The following is a 22,212-nucleotide window of genomic DNA, read 5'->3' on the forward strand; positions in this document are numbered from 1 at the left end:
TCGTCCGTTTTGCCCAAGGCCGACACCTCCCTCTCTACTTTGTCGCGGATGTGGCATCAAGCCCTGGACTCGGCACATTCTACAACGGGGACTGCTCTCTAACGCCTCAACCCAAAATTATAAGGCACAACGTGCCAGATCGTGTCAACTGCTGTCGGGCCGTCTGCGGAGCTCAAAGATTTGCGGCCGCCATCTTGGCTGCATTCTGTTCAAGTAGAAGAATGTGCCATTTGTAAATTCAGCGCAGCCCCAGCTGAAGGATTTCTGGAAACAGAGGCAAAAGGAGAGTTTACAATTTGGATGTTCGCTCTTCTATAACACATGGGCATTTGTGGGAATCCATTAGCCTCTAATGGTGGCTCCATAAAGCAGGTTTATACAGGGGCCTTAATGTTGTACTAAGATTGAACCAGTGAAACGCAGGCCACCTCGAAACACTACTCTACCACCTACCTAAAAGTGCTGTACGGACAGTATTATTTACAGAGGACTGAAAGGTAGGTGACGGTCTGTGCACTAGGCCAATTTGCAAACATCTATGACATCAGTCTCGATCGCAATAGTGACTGTTAAAGGTCGGAGAACCTAAACCCCAGAAGACTACTCAATAATTAAAGCCCACAGAATTGAAAAAGAGTAGTTGTCAGTGTTTTTTCACTAAGCAATTCCAAATGCCACTGGCGCCCGTAAAAGGGTCAACTAGAAGTGCAGCAGCGTTTTCCTGGGAGGAGGTCTGACATAGTGAAGGCTGTTCCAGGTGAGGCAAGAGTGATGGAAGATGGCACCCAGGTGTAAGCACCGAGAATTCTGCCACTTCTCCTTTCACTTGCAGGCTGTGTTGGGGACCGCTGTAACAGAACAACTGCCAGGAATCTACCCCATTCGGGGAAGGCAGCGTATCCCCAGGTATGCAGCTTCACCAAGTTCCTCCGTCAAGGGAGGGGAACCCCAGGAAGGAGCTAGGGCAAATTCCACCCAATAAGCACTCCTACAGCAAGCGACTTTCCTTACAGTTCCACATGGGGATGAAAATTTCTCTCTGGATTAATTTCTAAACAGGAGTAGAATCTTTCAATCTTCCTTTCAAGTTCCCCCAGAGAAGCATGTGCGCTATAGACGTTTGTCTGAGATCTGGTGGGATTAGCTTTGGGAGGTTATCTTCCTTGGGTCCCTGGTCATCTGAGTCTGTGTCCTTGGAGTGCCTTCCATTTTCAGTGCTGCCCTTGGAATCAGAAGGCTTGGCCACGGTGATCTCCGCTGCCGCCCTGTCCATGTCTGTTGTGTCTTAGATGGGTTTCCTCAGGATTCCACCCTGGGAACAGGGTCGGGGCCAGTGCCGCCTGTGTTTAAAGTTGGAGGCTTTGCCCGTCCACCCTCTGCACGATAACTTTCTAGCCATCTCCAGGCATCATCCTGTTCTAGACAAACGTTTGTGTGGCCTTCCAGCTTAATCTTTAGCTTCACAAGGTAAATGAGCGAGTAGAGGAGCCCCTCCTCGCGCAATGCTCTCTTGACCTCAAAGATGGAGGCCCGCCTAGCCTGCACAACTGATTTAAAGTCATGGAACATGGATACCTCGTCATTGACCACTCTGAACGGACCTTCGTCTCTTACATGTTGTATAAGGGTGTCCTGGTCTCTATAGTGCAACGGCTTTGCCACTACTGGCCTGGGTGGGTCCCGGGCTGGGACATTGTGCGCTCATTCAAACGTAAGGGAAGAGCTAGGTCGGGGCTAGCTCCGTGCACATTCCAGTTTTTCAAATAAGCCACCATGTCGCCCGCCGATATTTCAACAGTTTCCTTCATTACGGATCTTGCAGTGGATAAGCTTTAAACTAGAATAACCTTGCCTCTGGGTCCTGACATAGAATGAAGAATTTCCTAGTTAACGTAACAAAGTTTCAATTCTATTAAGGACACGGAGGGGAGGATTAGCCCGTCCGATGGTAAATCATGGCCCACCCGAAGTCTTTGGATCTGGTTATGGATGTAAGTTATGTTCCTTTGAATTTACAACAGTAACGTTATTACAGTATGTTTATGCTTGCATGTTAAATCTGTGATGTTATTGGTTGTACTGTTGGTTTGATTTTGCGGAATAGTCCACATGGGGATGAAAATTTCTCTCTGGATTAACTTCTAAACAGGAGTAGAATCTTTCAATCTTCCAGGGTCGGCATCTGTAGCAGAAAAAAAGAGGGCAAAAGAAGAACAAGAGCAGATGACAGCCCTCCCTATCAATGATGGGATATTGGCGTTACCTTCTTTGATCTTCGTTGTCCCTGGGTTTATGGGACAATTTTTAAATGCAATTTGCTATACTTCCAAGATGGCACCATGTTCCTTGTAGACAATATAAGAATAGAAAATACCATCCCAACATGGCTGCTTGCCACTATTGGCTTTGCCAATGCTTGCTACACAATTTAACAAGCACTGGCAAAGCCAACAGTGGCCAGCTTGCAAATGTATTCTGTCTACTTCTGCGAACCTCACCATACTGTGCTCCGACACAACTTGGCAGCCATCTTGGAAGTACACATATTAACATTTAGCCAGCTTAGAATAAAAAGTAACAATTCATGGTGGATCCATTGTCATTGTGTCTTCCAATGCTTTTGCCACATTGAAAAACGAATATTGGCACCCAACAAGCACTGGCAAAATGAGACCATTTGGCTTTACTAATTCTTGTGGCTGTCTTAAGGGCAGCTTGGCCCCGGAACTTCTGTTCCTAAACCCTATGTATGCTGGCCGCGTAATAATAAGCACAGATGGGGCGTTAACATTTTGCCACAGCATCAATGCTTTAATTCGGCTGCTGCTGTCAGGTACTCAGTACCTACACTTCTTTGATATGAATGGTAGGCAGCACTTGCAAGGTTGCACTATATTTAATGGGCACTTTCCAGAAGCAAACACGTTTGCAGCAATAGTTAATACCTGCACTTTTTATTTCAAACAGTGGTTAGCAACTCGTCAATGAAGCCATTTTCCTCTGCACTTTCATAAAACGCCTTATCAGAAGCACTGGTGTCTTCCTTGGTCAGCCTTCAGGCATAACGGAAAATCTCAACTGACTCAAACAAAACACTTCACAACGTTCATTCTAGAGCAGAAGCATGCAAACCGAAAGACCCAGGAGTCGAAACACAGCACAGTACTATACCGTGACAGATGTTTATTTAAAGTGTTACGAACTACAGCCTTTCAATTTAGGTTCATTATGTTGAGGTGGTGTTTCTTATGTTTTTCCTTTGTTTGCAGTTTAAAATCACCTTTTTCAATTGAAGCATTTTGTTGTTCCTCCGTTCATCGAAGCAGGGTTGTTGCTCTTTATTTCAGACCTAACATGAAAAATGGAGGCATTGTGCACTTTTTTGGCGGAGGGGTTGGCTCCTCCTGTGCTTTCAGGAAACTGACCCTGTGGATTTCCTTGAAACGGTTCTGACATACCAGTGAAAAAACGTTGCTATTGCTGTGACGACAGAGAAGGGACTAATTGGATTTGATCATTCATTTGTATGATATTATTTGTATTTGTAAGCGAATAATCTGTAGTTCACCAATAAGATGGACCACAGTACAGATACAGATTGCATTTTCGTTCTTAAGTCAAAGGCGTTATATTACACCACTCACTGGAATTTAGACACAAAGCCTGAAAGGCTAAATCGCTCCTACTAGAATAAAATCTGTAACTCCAGGACTGCACACCCATCTCATCAAGGGGTGCGCAATTCCCTTTCATATTTTAACACATATATATATATATATATATATATATATATATATATATATATATATCCTGTCAGGGTTGTACCGTCACCCACCGTCACATGAATTAGGCACTTACCAACTTCCCAAATGATGCAGCAGAAAAGAGTGTTTGTGAGAAAAAATTAAAGCCCACTGCTTAGGGTGACTAGCATTTTAAAGACAAAAACAGGGACATTTCAAGGAAATAGAAGAAGGACTACAATATTACTTTAAGAATGACATCACTTCTCAGCAGAGAATTACAGATTAGGCAGTTAGAACATACATAAAAAGCAATTTTTTACACCCAGTAGCTTGCCTTAGAATGAAATTGTTTTCTTTAAACAAATGATAACTTTCTCTTCTTTGTAAATATTAAAAAGCACCGCCTGCCGTTTTCAGTCGACCCTCTCTAAAAACCGTGACAGGAGCTACCTGGAATCTGCCGGGACAGCAGGTGAAAAACCGGGACCATCCAGGCAAATCCAGGATGCCTGGTCACCCTACAACTGCTTGTTGTTTCTGAGCCGTATTTATAGTTTTATTTGAATCTTGAAGGAACTAAATATGTTTAAGCTCTGGCTATCTCTGCTACTTCAGTTCTAGTGCAACTGTAGAGAGCTATTTTGCGGTTCTGTGGCTATACGTTCTAGGACGAGCAGAGTGCAGACGTACACCTGAAGTGGCTCAACAGTAAGATTCAGGACAATGACAAAATGAAATTGTGATTACGGCGTGGTACGGAATCCTTCAATAAAGAAACATGTTTAAACACACTTACACAAAGAAGCATGTGGTAACTACTCATTTTGCAATAAATTACAAACCTGGCGCACAATATCTGTAGTTATATACTCCTTTTTAAGCCCCAGGCAGCCACGAGCATGACATGACATTGCTGAGAAATTAAAATTACTTATTTTTAGCTCCACAAAATAGTTTCCGATTTCACTTTCAAACTGGCTGTCTCTTTGAAAAGGCGTTGTATATAGTTCAGAGTGCAGAGCTGTATTTCACTGAAGGGGCAGCAGCTGCAGCAGCTACTTTATCTACCTGACAACTATAACAGATAGGCTGAGCATCATTTATAGCAAGCCCTAGCCTTTTCGGGTACAGTTTGTCATCTGCTGTCCATGGCTGAGCAGGCACTGCTCTCATCTCCACATTTTCTATTTCTATGTTAACAGGGCCGAAAAATGGCACAGACCCGAGCACAGGCACATAAACAGCCCTTACAGTTCCAAGGGGTGCGCGGCAGCGTGAATATACACCCTCTAAAGGAGGCAATATCAGCCGGAAGTTGGGTTGCTAGGGCTAGCTGCTTCGATTCCAAATGGCACAGTGGCTTCTGCATGCACTAGCAAATCAAGATTAACTCTTTTCCGATATTTACAAATCAAACCTCATTGTAAAATTCTTGATAAATGTCTTGCACTAAAGACCTTAATTGTGGGGTTCCATGTTTGAAGAACTTGAATAAATGTTCAAAAATAAATAATTGGATTTGATGCTAAGCAGGAAATCAGTCGTTAGGCTCAAGAGATATAGTACAATACAAGATGCCACTCTGCAAAAAGAGTCCGAGAATAGAAACAAGATCAAGAAAAGGCAATTTTCAGGAAACAAGCCAAAGCTGCACCCTCAATGAAATCCACCAGTGGTCAACTGACCGGAATAAAATACTTCAGGCGGCATCATTCTATACACATCCCTCCCTTGTGTTCATCCCAGGATTAGATTTCTAAACACAAACATTCATCAAATCGTTTTTACCTGCTAATGTTCGGGTTAGACCCTTTGGCAGATGTTGCGGAAAATAGAGTCAAGCAGGAAAGGACAAAAAAGCGTTAATGCCCTCACAAGGGTGGCAACTGGGACACCGGGGACACAGAAAAGCATTCCAGTTTCAAACACCCTACCAAACACTTTGAATTTTCATCCAAAAATCACACGTGGTCACATATTAAAAACTGGCAGATTATTCTAAATTTGAAAAATATTAAGAACCAAAAGAGAAAAGAGATTAACATCCCTACACTGATCAAATGGGAAGGAAGAGTTTCTGAACGCCAAGGGAATACTAGTTATTTCTCGTGAGGACGTCGCCCAAGCATTTGAAAATTATTATGAGAGGGTATCTACGGCTCATTCTTAAGAGCCACACATGGTTCTGGTCAAGCTCATTCGGGATCTGCCCAACATCACCCGAAGATGAGGCTCTCCGAAAGAGAGAGAAGCGTATTGGAGAATGAATTCAAGCAGAGGAATGGTCTCTAATCCCAAAGAGCTTAAATGAGGGAAGACCCCAGAGCCAAACAGCTAGCAGGAGGAGCTGTTAAACAAGACACTCCCTTGATCGCTATAAGAAAGTGTTTTTGGTCATTCCAAAGGCCGGTCTTCCAGCAGGGCAATCATAAAGGCCTATCTCACTCTGAAATGAAATGCGGAGGTGAAGGATATCATCTGCTCAGAGTTGTGAGCACCTTCATGCATCCAAACCTAAGTGGCTTGATGCCAGGCCACTCCGTGCATCCTGGTAAATCCAGAAAAAGCTTTTAATACCCTCAAAAAGAATGATTTATTTGCAGCCCTCTGCAAGATAAACACTGGACTGGAGTTCTTGAAGTTTATACAACCTGTATTAAACCCTTGGCGTGGGTTATGGTGAATGGTGTGACATCACCACAAAGTGCGATGGGGAAGGCCACTCAGCAGGAGTGACCTCTGCCACCCCACTTATTTGCAGTGACTACCTGAACCGCTCACAGACTGGATTGTAACAGAAGCGCTGGTGCAGGACTTTTTGCATTGCTACCATGCAATCCAAATTCTTGATCTCTTTTACCAATTAACTGGCCTACGAGTTAAATGGAACACATTTGTGCTGCACCCAATTCAGAGAGGAGCAAGTTGTCACCACGCCGATTAAACCTGTGGTGGGGACCAGTGGTTTTCAGCACCATGGAGTATATGTTGCTGAGGAAGAGGCAGCAAACTGGGTAAGCTAACCCATCGGATTAAGTCTACTAAGACAGACATGAACAACTGGGGTGCTCTCGTTGTTTATAATATGGACATGGTGCACCTCTTTAAGATGCTTACACACGTTCACAAGTTTTGCTCCGTCGTAGGATGCTGCTGGTCTCAATGGACAAATGCTGTAAATTAATGTATGGAGGCATTAGGGTTGAAGCAATTATATGACTGGGTATTCAATTTAACTGCTGTAATTGACTGGCAACTTACTTCAGACTCTGATCCAGTGAGAATAGAGCTCTGGATTCTTGGGGGTATGCACCTACTCCATATCATCGATGAAGAACGGGTCAAGGAGGGTCTTCGTAAGGTCACCAGGACAGTATTCATGGAATGATATGATGTGTTGGGGCGAATGGATGATATGGACATCTGATGGGAACTGCTCCACAACTGGTGGGAATGCAGCTATTTTAGGTAGCCAGTTTGGAAGACCTTACATTGTAGGACAACAATAGTTTCTCCAAATTTTGAAGCGCATGGCCCAACTAATTTTTAGCTATACAGAAGCCAATTCTTTTTAGATACTTCTAATTATGGTACATCTCATTGTCTCGGGGAAACAGAATCACTTCCAGACTATAACCTACTCCAGATCAAGCTCATAACAGAAAAAAACTTAATAGCAAAAAGATTGCTCTGGTCTACAGAATACTTGTTATCAACACCCGATACGCTGACAGTGGAGAAACACTGTGCAAGGATGGCACCTATATATAGCTCAGCACCGTCCCTTCCGGAAGCAATACAGGGTCATGGTAGAGTCTGATGGTGCCAACTGCAGGAGATGTTCCTTAAAAAAACTCCATGTCCAGTCTGGTGTCTGGGGTTATTCACAAGATGAGAAATCTGCATTTAGGCGCAGTAATTATTAGAAAACTGGAATGTTGAGCGCTCCATTGCAGACAATCAAGTGGCTGTGGGCTTATAAATGCTAGTATAAGCATTCTGCTCCAATATTCCAACGGTCTTTCTGTTTCTCCCTTTTTAATTTAGAACATTCTACCCTTACGAGTGGAATATTCTAAGAGCCTTATAGTCCTTTTGCCTCCGGCTATACCTGTTGTTAAAAGACCTCACCCTTGTCATACGCCTTCTCCCGCAGGTCAGGCTTATAAGGAGGGTTCAGGGTCTATAACGAGGGTTCAGGGTCTATAACGAGGATTCAGGGTCAACAACCCGTATAGCTCTCTGCAGTGGGCTATAAGGCTACATAAATAGCGATCTAAACCAGTGACCGGGCCATGCAGTTTAATTAGCTGCATAGTTTACACCATGGTACAGCTTTGTTTGTCCATCCAGACATTACACATTATTGCCTGAGAAGATGCAGAGAGGAGTACTTTTAGCATTTCATTCACGGTTCTAGTATAATTCAAGCCTTCTTGCAGAATTATCCCTAAAATGCTGTGCTGTAAGTTAGCCCTTACCACCAATTGGCCCTGCTTGGTCCCTTGAAAATGTAAATGCAACTCTGTATACAAATATTTCTAATAACCAGAGACTGCTGGGGGCCAAAAGGGACCTTTCACATTGCTAAAACGAAAGAGATGTGGTGGTGGAGGGCAGGTGAATACAAAGGTTAGCTAGATGCAATATCATGAAGGCTTATGCAAACAGAGATTAGGCAGCATGAGAAAACATGCTAAGAATTGGGGTCCATGATTTTGCCATCTCCATGAGCGTTTGGTTCCGATTTTGGGCGTCCAATGAATTCCATCGTATGTATCTGCTTATTATCTTATTTTGCCTTGTGCTCTACGTTTGGCTTGAGTAGTATACAGATTGTTGACATCTGTGCTGCAGTAGTTTCTCTCAGGGGTCAGGACTTAAACCTTTGGAGTGCTCCTATGGCAGAAGGAAACAGCACAATATGCAAATGGATGGGATGCAAATCAAGGTAATAGTTTGACTACGTTTTGAGCAAGAGTAAAACAATTATAGGAGAGAAGGGGATGTTAAGTATGCTCTAGACGCTGAGAACAGACGGTGTGTCATCGCCAACTTGTGACATCTGAAATGTAGACAAATTAAAAATAAACAAGCTTTGGCAAAGCAAACTAGTCTTGTCTTGGCTAGCTAAGGCAATGTTTTTTTTTTTAAACTGCAAGCATCCGTCTCAAAAGGAAACGAAAATAAAGCGCCTAACGGTGGGGAACATTCTTATGTTAAAAATGTTAATAAAAAAATAAATATACCCATCAGGTATAACAGTACAGGTGCTTCCTAGCACAGAAGTGTACATAAAGCAGGTATAGAAACCCTTTTCAGCTTTACTGCACAACACACAAAAACATGTTAATTATTGTCACGATATATACTACAGCTTTGAATTACTGTAATCTGAAGATATAACAGAGAAAGATAACCAATAAAATAAAGTATAAAGAACGGAAAGTATTAAAAGCATTGCCAAAGTAAAGTAGCACCCCATTTACAATGAATTGCATGCAGTTCTTTGTAAGGGTTCATGTGATCAGGCAACATTCCATCACTTGTGTGTACAGTATCAAATTAGCAAAAACAAAATTCACCTAGAAGTACCATCACATTATGAGTGTCAAAAAACACACCAAACAAGAAGCCTTAAACGGCCATGATTGGGTTGTGCAATTATAAAAGTTAGCTGCCATGCAACTGGTACAAGCCCGTCCACACACTTATTGAACAGAGAATCTTTAGAAGATATGAGACGAAATGTTTGTGGAGGCTGCTGTGCCCACAGAGGATGAGGAAGAAGTCTCAGAAGCATAGCTGGCATGAGGAGTTCGAATCATGTTCCTCTATGAACAGCAACGAAAGAGCACTAGTTTCATTCCGTGTAACCAATATGTGACAGAATAATTGGGGCAGGAAGTTTACACAAGAAAAGAAGAAACTGAATCTAACAGATCTAGAGGTGCATTAGTTGCTGCCAAAAACGCAGAAATATAATCAATAAATAAGGTACAGTAGGATCTGCATGAAGCTCGAATATCTCTCCGGGAGTCCAGTAACTTTAAGAAACTAGCAATCAGGTAACATGGCTCTGACTTGTGAATACCGATAGTTCACTGAAAAATGTCGGAATGGCGGTCTTGGATGAATAAGGAATCTGTATTGATTCTGGTATGCTGCCTCTGAAAACTGCTTTACTCTTTTTATATTTCCCTTTTTAGGTCAGGCCTGGAGAGCGCATGCGCTGCTCTGCGAGGCATGCTTTATTGGACTTGAAGCCCCGCTGACTCTCCGCCCATATTTGTCACTGGCTTGTGCCATTGTCATTCGTAAATGCTGGTTTCTGATTGGTAAATAGTCTCTCTGAAGTACTGCCTTGTCTGCATTTGTAACCTCCTATGAGGACTCGCCCTTTTACTTCGGTAGTTACATGTTATGTCTTATTTACTCTGTAAGCACTATTTTCTTTAAGGAATTTCTCTTACTGCAGGCACGACAAGATTTCCTGCAACATTCAGCATGCCATGCGCGCATTCACGGGGCACTTTTCCAAAACAAAAACATGCATTTGTCAACTTGGAAAACAAAGGCTTTTTTTTTTTAGTAAAAGCACCACATACCGCGCTTTCAGTTTAATAGCAGCCGCGGACATTTCTTTAGACACAGCTCATCTAAAGAAAGAGGCGTGACCACTATTAAAGTATAAGCCAGCATAGGGCACTTGTAAACAAGAAGCATTTGCAATGTAATAGGTCTTGCATTTTAGAATCTTTGACCTATTTGTATTGTAAATAATAATGCCTTTTATCATTGCAGGTTTTTTAAACCCATAAATAAAAGGCATTGTCATGTACAATGCCAATAGGTAAAAATCTTGCAATTGCGAAACCTATTGCATTGCAAATGCTTGTTCTTCTCGGTTATAGGAGCAATCAGGTTCTGATGCAAGCTGAGGTAGACTGAACTCAGTATCAGTAGACAAAGCATATTCTGCAAAAAAATCAGATGTTTTTTAATCCTAAGCCTCAAAGAATGTATCTAAAGGAGGAAACAGACACCACATTTAAGAGGTTTTCCTGCAGCCTGACCTATTAAAGAATCTTCGGTAACTGACCATCAGAATGCTTTGATTAAGGGATTTGTGTGGATGTTATTCTTTTTGGAGTCTTTGGCATAGACCAGTGTTTCTTAACCCGTGGTCCGTGGACCCCTGGAGGTCCGTGACGCCTATTCAGGGGGTCCACAACTGCTTACAAAATTAAATAAGATTAATAGAGTATATATAAATGAAAAGCACATTGTTAAATTCAAAATATTAAAAGACTCCTTAACTATGGAGGGCTTTGAAACTGGAAGCAAAAAAATGAGATGGCATCCTTAGCATGAATTGTGAGAGCTGCATAGTAAAAGGATTCTGTTATGAGCAACCAGTGGCCTCAATTGAAACACTAGTATCCGAGGACTAAAAGAGCATGTATTAAGTGCAACAAAGAAAGTGATCTGCTAGAGTCCAGCATATTGCTTCAGTTTTGAGAAATAAAATCACATTTTGAAGAGCTCCTACCTTCCCATTAAAATTTTGATTTTTGTATGTTTTTCTTTGTGAATTAAATAACATTTAATTTTTTGGTTATTTGTCTGACCTATATTTGTTTCTGTATTTTTGTATAATGCTAGGCGGTCAAATTATAGAAATCTCTTAGTCTGGGGTCCCTGGCTTTCAGTAGTGATTCAGTGGGGGTCCCCAGAAGTCACAAGGATAAGAACCGCTGGAATAAACAGTGGATAGAATAATTCAGAGGGACTATTAAGAATTTATCAGAAATTAATTGTTGATTTGGTCCTAGGGTTTTCAAGATTTTTAGACCTAGCTACCTATGCCCACGCGTCTAGTGGAAATGTTTGGCACAAGCACTGGTAGTGTGGTAGATTCCATTTGATAAAATGCTCCTCAGTGTCTTTAGAATGTCATGAAACAATGCTCATTGAATTGTACTAGAAGACAATTATTTTTGCAGGTGTAGAAGCAGCATGGTCATACAACAATACAAATGTAAAAGTCCAAACCTTAGACAAATCTCTGAAATTGCTTGGAAGAGTAAGATCCAGCTCTTCGGAATCATAATTAGTTATGACCCATGGAAACACTGGGTACTGATTGATATCGTTGTAAGAACGACCTGTTGAAAGAACAAAATGAGGTTTAGCCCATCACAAGCAAGAACTAGCTTCTGAAGACAAGAACAAGCAAACCCCATCATTAACATTCTAATTTAGATTCATAAAGGTTAATGTAGAGTGCAACAGCACAACCCCTAGTCCTCACTTTACCTATGCTTTTTGGCAGGTTTTCAACCAAAGTGCTATGGCTCTGAGGATATATCCTTCCAAGTTTAAGGCTCCTCGCTTCACAACACTTTCCTTACAGCCTTACACATTTAAACTAGATTAACTGAGGTCTAAAAGAACTTAGAAAATGCACATGTTCTGGAATGACAATGTATACTATTCCCTTCTCCCCTCTCGCTTGGTTCACCGACATGCCGCACAGCAGTGTGAATGCTCAACTAATAAACTCATAAAAAAATGAATGTGCAACAAATTATTGCACTGCATCCTCTTTTATAGATCACTTGGAAAATACATTTTAAATATGGGTGACTTTTAAGGTTGTGTAGCCATTAAAATGTGTCCTGGAATGAAGGGTGGAGTTGGGCACTGGATGGATGTTTTAAATATTCCTTCGTAAAAGTGCATTATGGACTGATGTCTTAAGATGCATATACTTGAATCCCAGAATATTATCCTCATTATGGGTCGGTTGGTAATAAGTAGAAACTGGTCTTGGTATAAAGTCAGCCCTACTAGAGTGGAGTCAGTAATTTGAACTACAACTACCAGGGCTCCATGTTGCAACTGCTTCGCTACAAACATAAGATGCATTGGACAATTTAAGCACTCATCTGTCTGAAGTGATGCTTTGCCACCCTTGGATGTAATAGCTTATCTGGCCTCGAACTGGGCAACAGTGTGCGGCTGAGGTCAATCTTAAGAGGTTTGGCAGCAGTGGCAAAAGCAGGGTGTGGTTACATTGGTTAATTTATTACCCCTGGGTGCCTGGACGCTCGTCGACCAGATCCCCGAACTCCACCTCATACGGACTGGGAAGACTGTTATAGGCAAAGTTTGTCATGGACTCCGCAGTATCAGTCTTCCGAAGCCTCAAAAGGCAAGGAATCAGCAGTTAGAAGTATCCATCAGAAAGGAGGTCTGCGAGCAGTGTCCATTCTTGAAATGACCAGGTTTGTTGAATTTTAATGCAAAGGAAGTGAGTCGAGTTTGAGCTTAGGCTGAAAAACGAGGAATGATGGAAGTGTAATACTAAAAACGGAATAAAATACACCAAAGGGCAGAGACTGAGTCATGTGAAAGAGGATGGTGGCTAGATGGATAGATTTCATTTTTCAGCATCCTGGAAGGCTGACATTTACTCCTCGTGTACAAACTAAGCAAACCAGACCTGAGTACAATTTTACCTAGGTAGCTTGGAGAGCTTATGGGAGCATAAATGTGATTTGACTGTTTTCTCGGGAAACCTTTTCTCGTCTAATGCCCCAATGACCTTTGTTCTCAGAGTCCATCATTAGCTCACCTCTAATTTTGAAGAAACAACATCCAATTGTGAGAAAGGAGAACATCTGAAATCAGAGGGCCTAATATTTTGTATGCCCATCTTTAGCACAACACATGAAAAATTAGCAGGGCTTCAGGAAACTACAAAAAGGTTCATCTGTTTCAAAGAAAATGTTCAAGTTCCTTAGACAACAGAAGAGCACAACACTAAAAGTAGGCAACAATTAGACAGGGATTCCTAACAGAAAACCTGCTGCTGTGTCAAAATATCCATTAAGCTCTTTTTAGCAAATTTTTATTTAAATAAAATAATCCGAATATTAAGCATATGAATTCAAGATAAAGACAGTACATTAGACCTGAATTGTATAACATATGACATCTATGTGGAGTCATGATGTGTGCACTGCGCTGGTCTATGAAGTCGCATATTTTTGTATGTTATTCTGCTTTCCATTGCATGATTTATTTCCATGCAGTTATTCTTGAACCAATTTTGTAGTACGGTGTGAATCTCTCTTTTTTCCCCAGTGTAAATAATTAAGCATAAAAAAGCGAACGCTCAAGCTTTTGAAGTGTATGTCAAAGAAAGATGCCCGCAATGTTCCTCTGAAGATGGTGCAGAGACGCGTGGTCACTACTCATTTTTATCCTTTAAATGCATGGAACAGCATTAAATCATGTTTCTTAAGACTATCTGTTTCTTAGTAATTTGACAGGCACACTGCAACCACAGCAAGAGATACCCTCACAGGCATTTATTTATCTAAGCCGTGACATTTATGTTGCTGAAGTATCACAGAGATGTATGATAGCTATCTGAATATCCCCGATGGGTGTAAATATATTGTGGCTCATGAGTAAAGTTGCATGAAGCATCTTGAGTTACTGAACAAATTAAGTATTCCTCCTGCAAAGCGGGAGCACCGCCCCAGTGCCCAAGAGCCACAAACTAGACAGATTTTTAGGATTCCACTCAAAACGCATGTCTCCCGCTTCACACCTGAAGCAATGCACATGTATTAAATACGCGATTCTTTCGGATATCCTAAAATCATGCTCTATGGCTAGGACGGAGGGAGGACATTGCAGAGGTCGATAACATCGATATACTTGAGATGCCATCGCAATATAGTGGGGGCTCAGGACTAGGGCATAAAGAGGGCACGCGTCGTAGCGTGCACAGATTACCATAACTGGTGAATTTAGGGGAAACAAATTTCTTTTGCATTGAAATAGTAACGTCACGCTAAGTATTTTTTTAAGGGAACATACATGTTAACACACACGTGCATATATTTACACACACCTGTATATCACGAGTTAAATGCCTCTCCTAATTGAAAGCCAGTCCTCACAAAATGAATACCACACTGAGCCTAGAAGGTAATTTAGGGATGCTTTAAGCGGCAGACATAAGATAGGATTATAACCATTTATACAATCGGACAGAAAACAGGGCACCAAGAACCCAAAACTTTAGGATTTAGCGCCAGTTTAACTGCATTAATGCCTGGCATAAGAAAAAAAGGTATTAGGCGCTCTCATACATACAGTTCGTATGTTTTTCTATGTTTGATACATGTCAAATGCAAAAAAGAAATACTTGTTAAACACGCAGAGTTTCCTTTATTAACAGTAAAACACTCGTACCCCAACCTAGCTTTAGTTACTTATACAATATTGTATACAGTACAGCATGTATTACAAAAATACATCTAACAAATATTTAAGAATAAACTGTTTCCGTCACTAAAGTATGAATGAAGTGCATGGCTGGAAAACAAAAGTTCTCTAACCAACTCTCTCCATTAATTCATTTCTTCAATAGTCTTATTATCAGGTCTAGTCTAGACGTCAGCAGTTCTTCTATTTAATCCATTTCAAAATAGCATTGTGAAATTCTTCTATGCGAGGGCCACTTGCCAACACTTAACGCATACTTATTCTCCCACACCAACAAGTTACTTACCTTTGGAAAAGCTCTAAATGCAGATCCCTGACATTTAGAATATCCCCAGACGAAATCTGGACTGGATCCAGAAGTTTAACTCAGCATTGCTCCCGTACTGGTTGGTTGTGCCGTGCAGCACCATGCTGACTTAGTACCGCCCGAAAGAATAGAACTGAGCCACATGCAAGTGCCACCTCTATACATCAACAACATTTTCTTTCTTGACTCCGTCCACGTCCTTGACGCAGAGTCCAACAATAATCAAGAGTAGCTGTGAGCAGATTTCTAAATCGTGAACTTTTTGATGAGAAAAGAGACCATTCCACAGAACGCGGAATGAGGAAGCTGTAGTTAGATAGTTTCCACCCTAATGAGTGTTAAGGAATCAAAGGACAGGTTCATCAAAGCTGCCTGGCTGTTCCTGGAACATCAGGTGGAGTGCTTCCAGGGGGGTCACCTAATGATGATTCTGGGGGCCCATGACAGAGCAAAGTGCCTCATTTGTGGTAGTAGTTCGGTGGGCAGCAGAGGTTTCAGATTGCCTTTCCCAACTGAAGAGACCAAAGCTAACCTGCCTACAGCAATTCCTCAGCCCAGACATTGCACTTCTGAGCCCCATTTTGCCATGACCGATTCCCGGTGGAGCTGCTTCGCTCAGCTATAGGGGTGACTGGCTCTGGCACCCCCGCTATGGCCGTCACATACCCAGCCGGACTTTGGACATATGTAACTTCTTTCTCCGCTGCTTACTCCTTCCTATGGATTTCCCAGCTCTCCCAGGCCTCTTTTTGGATCTTGATTTTCTTGTTCGATAGAAACTCCTGTTTTGAATATGTTTTCATTCTGTAATTAATGTGAATATTTTTGCAACTTGTAACCTGCTGTTTCCTTATCTAGAGCACTCTGATACCTCCGGGTCTAGCCAGCGCTATATATACTCCCTCCCTTTGTCCTCCCTGACCTTTGCCTTTCGTGGATCCTGTCTTTTTCAGAATCACTAATTTACCCTGGTATTGAATGTGTAATCTTTCTGTAATTAATGTGATTTTTCTTTGCCGTTTGTTTCCCCTCTGTTGACCTGCCAGTTCTAACCCTCCTCCTAGTTCCCCTGTCCCTTGTTGCCCTTTGACTAAGCACTCCTTCTCCCCTTGTTGGGGAAAGATCCAATATTCTTACTCTGGAGTCAGAGACCCCTCTGAGAGAGTCCACTGCATAAAGGGAGCCTCTCGCAACTGAGTTATGGGAATGATACCACTTCCCCTGGGATCACAGCTTACTGGACTTTAGACGCAGCTATTAATCGTCTAACCGTTTGTGCCCCGTCACCCTACCCCTCTTCATTCATGCTGTCTCTCTAACCCCCCCCCCCTCTTTCCCTCTTCATTCGCTGTCTACTTCCCATGCTCCTACCCCCTCTCCCCTGAATCTCTCCCCTGGCCTGCTTTATTTTCCTTAAACATATTGTCCTTATTGCTTGTAACTATGTAGCTATGCTCTAATAACGATGTAACCTTTATAACGATGTAACATGCAACTATGATCTGATACTCATGCGAAGCGCTCTGATACCTCCGGGTCTAGCCAGCGCTATATAAAACCTTTCAAATAAATAAAAAAATACATTGAGGTGTCACTTACCCCATCTTGATGTCTTGTTTGAACCCTTTTTGGCCCCAGCAGTGATTCTTGCTATCGCTGAAAGACGCACGCCATCAGGAGGAGATAGGGTCAATCCAAACTCTTTTCTGTGTACTCCACCAGATCAAGTGTCTAGTGCTGCATGGATTGAACTCCTGTTGTCTTTTGGCCTACTATTGTCACACCCTTTGGAACATGGCACATAAGGGTTTGACTGTGGTGTTGGAGGACCCGAAGGGTTTCGCCCAGGATGCTGGAGGATCTTAGCTCAGGATGGGCAAGATGCAGATAAACGCAGATTTTATCAACTGGTCTAGATACCACTCATTAGATTGCCTGTGCTATGGCCATCATTATCATCATTAAAAAGTCTCCATCCTTCTTTCAGCACTAGGGAATAGCAGGGGCAGGGATTAAGGGATTTGCCCAGAATCACAGGACGTTGAGCATCCCAGTTCCCCAGCTTCGAGGTTGACTGCTTTAGCCATAAGGCGAAATCCTTTGTCCTAATATGGTAAGAATTGCTTATGGTAAGAATTATTAAAGTGAAAATCTCCAAAGCCCAGTGGTTGTTATAGAGGATGACCAACATCCTTCCCTGCCAAGGTAATCGCAGAGGTTGTAACAAAATCTTTATCTGTAGACTTTAATACAGAGTAATAACAATACACCCATAAAAGCCTACTGACTTTAATGCACAAGTTACTTTCCTTCTGTAACGATATATCTGTAAGAAACATTAGTAGTGATAGATTCCTTACCTTAGAATTATCCCCAGGAGTCAGACTGGATCCGGAAAGTTTTTCTTCAGCAGTACCCCTGCGCATCTGTAGGCATCGTCGTGCGGCTCCGCATACGTCGTTGGCGCCGGGATGGCGTCGCTGGCGCTACTTAAAAGCGCCCACGCGCAATGATGTCAGTTCTGTACACGACTTTCCGAGCCAGGAAGGCAGAGCCATGCAAAAAACTGACCACTGGTGCCATGAAACTAGGGCCCTGAAAGGGATGACCTTAACCCTAGAAATCAGTTCGCAGAACGGGGAAGATGGGTGGGGCGGTAAGGAATCTATCACTACTAATGTTTCTTACAGATATATCGTTTCCAAAGGTAAATACCTTGTACATCTGAAAGAAACACGTAGTGAGGGGTTCCTTACCTTAGAATAGATACCCCAGCAATACCAACCTGGGTGGTCGGTCTGCGAACCAAGATCACACCAGAAAGTCCTGGAGAACAGAACGGCCAAAGAAGCCGTCCCTCCGTATTTGGCTGTCTAGGCAGTAGTGCTTGGAAAACGTGTGCAGCGAGGCCCACGTAGCTGCCTGACAGATGTCAAGAAAGGGAACTCCTCGTCCCAGAGCAGTAGTAGCTGCCGTCGCCCTGTAGAGTGGGCGGACAACCCCACCGGAGGCTCCTTTTTAGCCAAGGAGTAACAAGCCTTTATGCACAGAACGACCCACAGAGAGATGCTCCGCTTGTGCACAGCCCGACTTTTCTTGGCGCCCACGTAGGCAACAAAGAGTTGGTCATCTACCCGGAACTGTTGTGTGCGGTCCAGATAAAAAGAGAGCACACGTTTTGGGTCCAGACGGTGGAGCCTCTCTTCCTCTTTTGAGGGATGCAGAGGAGAAAAGAAGGTGGGCAAAGTGATGGTCTGCCCGATGTGAAAGGCAGTGACAACCTTTGGCAGAAAAGAAGGACGAGTCCTTAGAACAACTTTGTCTGGATAGACAGAGAGGAAAGGAGGCTTAGAAGAAAGAACCTGGAGCTCACTCCGCTTCTGGCAGAGGTGATGGCAACCAGGAAAGCAGTCTTTAGAGTGAGGAGACGAAGAGGGCAATAGTGAAGTGGCTCAAAGGGAGCACACATCAGAAAAGTAAGAACCAGATTCATGTCCCACTGAGGTATCACGAAAGGAACAGGAGCAAACATGTGCGTGATGCCTTTCAAGAATCTATTTACAACAGGGGACTTGAAAAAAGAAGGCTTAAAAAGGCAGAAATGGTCGAGAGATAGCCCTTGGTGGTGCCCAGAGCAGAGCCCTGCTGGGCCAACGAGAGAATAAAAAGAAGAACCTCTGAAAGAGGGGCACAAAGGGGATCCACAGCCTTTGCTATGCACCATGCCACAAACTTATTCCACTTGGAGGCGTATACCGTCTTAGTGAAGGTATGCCTGGCTGCCAAGATAGCATTACAGACTTCGGGAGGCAGGTCGAAAGAAGTCAACTGCCGCCGCTCAATCTCCACGCAAGGAGGTGGAGACTGGACAGGTTCGGGTGGAAGACCGTGCCCTGCTGCTGCGACAGAAGATCCTCCCGAAGAGGCAGATAGATCTGGGGAACGATGCTCAGACTGAGTAGCTCGGGATACCATACTCTTCGAGCCCAGTACGGAGCCACAAGGATGACTTGGGCCTGGTCGCGCTGGAGAACCTCTGAAAGGGGGGCAGATAGAGGATCCACAGCCTTTGCTGTGCACCATGCCACAAATCTGTTCCACCTGCAGGCGAATACCGACTTTGTGGAGGGACGCCTGGCTGCCAGAATGATATCACAGACTTCGGGAGGCAAGTCAAATGGCCTCAACTGCCGCCGCTCAATCTCCACGCTTGGAGGTGGAGGCTGGACAGGTTCGGGTGGAGGACCGTCCCATGCTGCTGCAACAGAAGGTCCTCCTGAAGAGGCAGACGAATCGGGGGATCGACTGACATGCTGAGTAGCTCAGGATACCAGTACCTTCATGCCCAGTCTGGAGCCACAAGGACGACTTGGGCCCGGTCGTGCCTGATCTTCTTCAGCACTCTGGGCAGAAGTGGTATAGGTGGAACGGCATACAACAAACCGCAACTCCACTCGCAATGAAAAGCGTCACCGAGCTAGTGCCGCATTGGAAACACCAACGTGCAGAACTGATGACATTGCATGTTCTCTTCTGTGGCGAATAGATCTAACCAAGGCTCTACCCATCACTGAAAGAGACCTTGCGCCACATCAGAGTTCAGACGCCATTTGTGATCCATCATGCACCAGCAGCTGAGTTTGTACGCTCTGGCGTTCAGAGAACCTGCCAGGTGTTGAACCACCAGGGACATGTCCTGATGTTCCAGCCAAGCCCATAGGCGCAGAGCCTCTTGGCAAAGGGTCCAAGACCCCACCACGCTCTGTTTGTTTCACTACCACATGACGGTGATGTTGTCGGAGAACACCTGCACTACTCTCCCTGTTACAGAAGGTAGGAATGCCTTCAGTGCAAGTCGGATCGCACAAAGCTCAAGAAGGTTGATGTGGAGCTTGGACTCCGCCGGAGACCAGAGACCTCTGATCCCTGCCTCCCCCATGTGGCCATCCCTTCCCAGAAGGGATTTGTCTGTCACAACTGTATGTTACGGTTGGGGAAGGGAGAGGGATCTGCCATTGACCCAATTGTGATTCGTGAGCCACCACTGCAATTGCCGTGCAGTGCCCTCCGAGATCAGGACATGATCGTACAGGTTGCCCTGATGCTGTGCGCACTGGAACTTCAGGTCCCACTGCAAAGCCCGCATATGCCATCTGGCATGCTCCACCAGCAGGAGGCCATCAGACCCAGTAGTCGAAGGGTCATCCTGACCAAAACACAGGACAGAGGCTGAAAGATCGGAATCATAGCCTGAATGTCCCGGACTCGCTGCTCGAGAGGATAAACCCGAAACTGCGCTGAGTTCAGAACCGCTCCGATGAAAAGGAGCTTCTGTGAGGAATAAGGAGCAACTTCGGCACGTTGATTGAGAACCCCAGCAAATGTAGGAGGTTGGCCGTAGTCTGGAGGTGGGAGACAACTGCCTGGGTCGAGCCCGACTTCAACAGCCAGTCGAGATAGGGGGAAGACTGAAACCCCTGATCTGCGCAGATGAGCTGCGCCCACCGCCATCACTTTCGTGAACACCCGAGGGGCGCTGGTAATGCCAAAGGGGAGCACGGTGAACTGAAAGTGCTTTTGGCCTACCGTGAATTGCAGGTAGCGCCTGTGGGCAGGCAGGACGGGAATATGAAAATAGGGGTCCTGCAAGTCCAACGCCACCATCCAGTCTTGCGGGTCTAAGGCATACAAGACCTGAGCAAGCGTGAGCATCTTGAACTTCTCCTTTCGGAGGAAGCGATTGACGTTTCAGAGGTCTAAGATAGGACACAGACCCTTGTCCTTCTTTGGAACCAAAAAGTAGTGGGAATAACAACCACAAACTACTTCTGGCATCAGAACGCGCTCAAGGGCCTCCTTGCCAAAAGGGCCGCAATTTCCTGCTGGAGAAGCGCCAAGTGATCCTCGGACATTCGGGGGTACCGAGGTGGCATTGCTGGAGGTGTTGTCTTGAAGGGGAGGGAGTAGCCCCTTCGGACAATTTGCAGCACCCACTTGTCGGAAATGATGTTACGCCAGTGGTGGAGATGATGGCGTATTCGTCCACTCACTGGCATCTGATGGGCCTGATATCAGGAACCGAGAAAACTCTTTCTAATTTGGCAGCACCTGAACAGAGATGCCTGTTCCCCAAACCACCCCGAACAACAACCCAGAGCTCAATTGGCACAAGTCTCTCAATTGTTATCCCAGGGGGAAAGGATATTGGATAAAATAACAAACAGAGAGAGAAACAGAAGAGACTGTCCTGGCTGGCTCCTTCTACCCTGTCCGACCCGCAGACCTTTAGTTTAGGCTGGAACCTGTAGGGAAAGGTAACATAATATCTGTCATGTTCCTACTCTACTTTACTGGATGCTTGATTTCTTATCTCTACACCTACCAGTATGCTTCCAAGATAGTGCCTCTCTTCTGTGCTGCTTATTAGGTGTATTACTACTATTCTATTCCTCTATTTTCTTCTGGAACTCTGTAGTCAGTTATCCCCTAAATGCTCTCTCTTCTCGGTGTGTACTCTCCTGTATATTTAATTATAAAAGATTATTAGCTATCCGCTTTTCTATTCTAACTCTCTTTTCTGTTATGACTAGAAACTCTATACTTACTTAAACTATCTGTGTATGCGTGTATCCTCTTCTTATATTCCTTAAACTAACTTCCTGTTCTTCTTTCTTTTCTTTGTAGGTTTCAGTGAAGTCTAGTTTTGTTTTGTGGTAAGTACAATTTAACAACACCTTATATAGGTACAGTTTTAGTTATTTGCAGTAAACTCCTTATGTCACTTATCTCTGTTGCCTTTGGTTTCTTCTCCTCAGGTACCCGACGAGCCTGAACGAGTCTGCGACTCTCGGC

The 22,212-nt window shown here is 43.8% G+C and overlaps 1 protein-coding gene across 1 annotated transcript in view; it reads right to left on the reverse strand.

Moving 5' to 3' along the window:
- LRBA (LPS responsive beige-like anchor protein) overlaps window positions 1–22,212 on the reverse strand; it is a 2,444,222-nt gene that overhangs the window by 733,533 nt on the left and 1,688,477 nt on the right. Inside the window, exon 44 of the mRNA XM_086962285.1 lies at window positions 11,802–11,914. Within this exon, the coding sequence (XP_086818411.1) occupies window positions 11,802–11,914 (113 nt within the window). The remainder of the gene's footprint in view (window positions 1–11,801; window positions 11,915–22,212) is intronic.

The sequence above is a fragment of the Lissotriton vulgaris genome, chromosome 3_1 (assembly GCF_964263255.1).
Source record: "Lissotriton vulgaris chromosome 3_1, aLisVul1.2, whole genome shotgun sequence".
NCBI lineage: Eukaryota > Metazoa > Chordata > Amphibia > Caudata > Salamandridae > Lissotriton > Lissotriton vulgaris.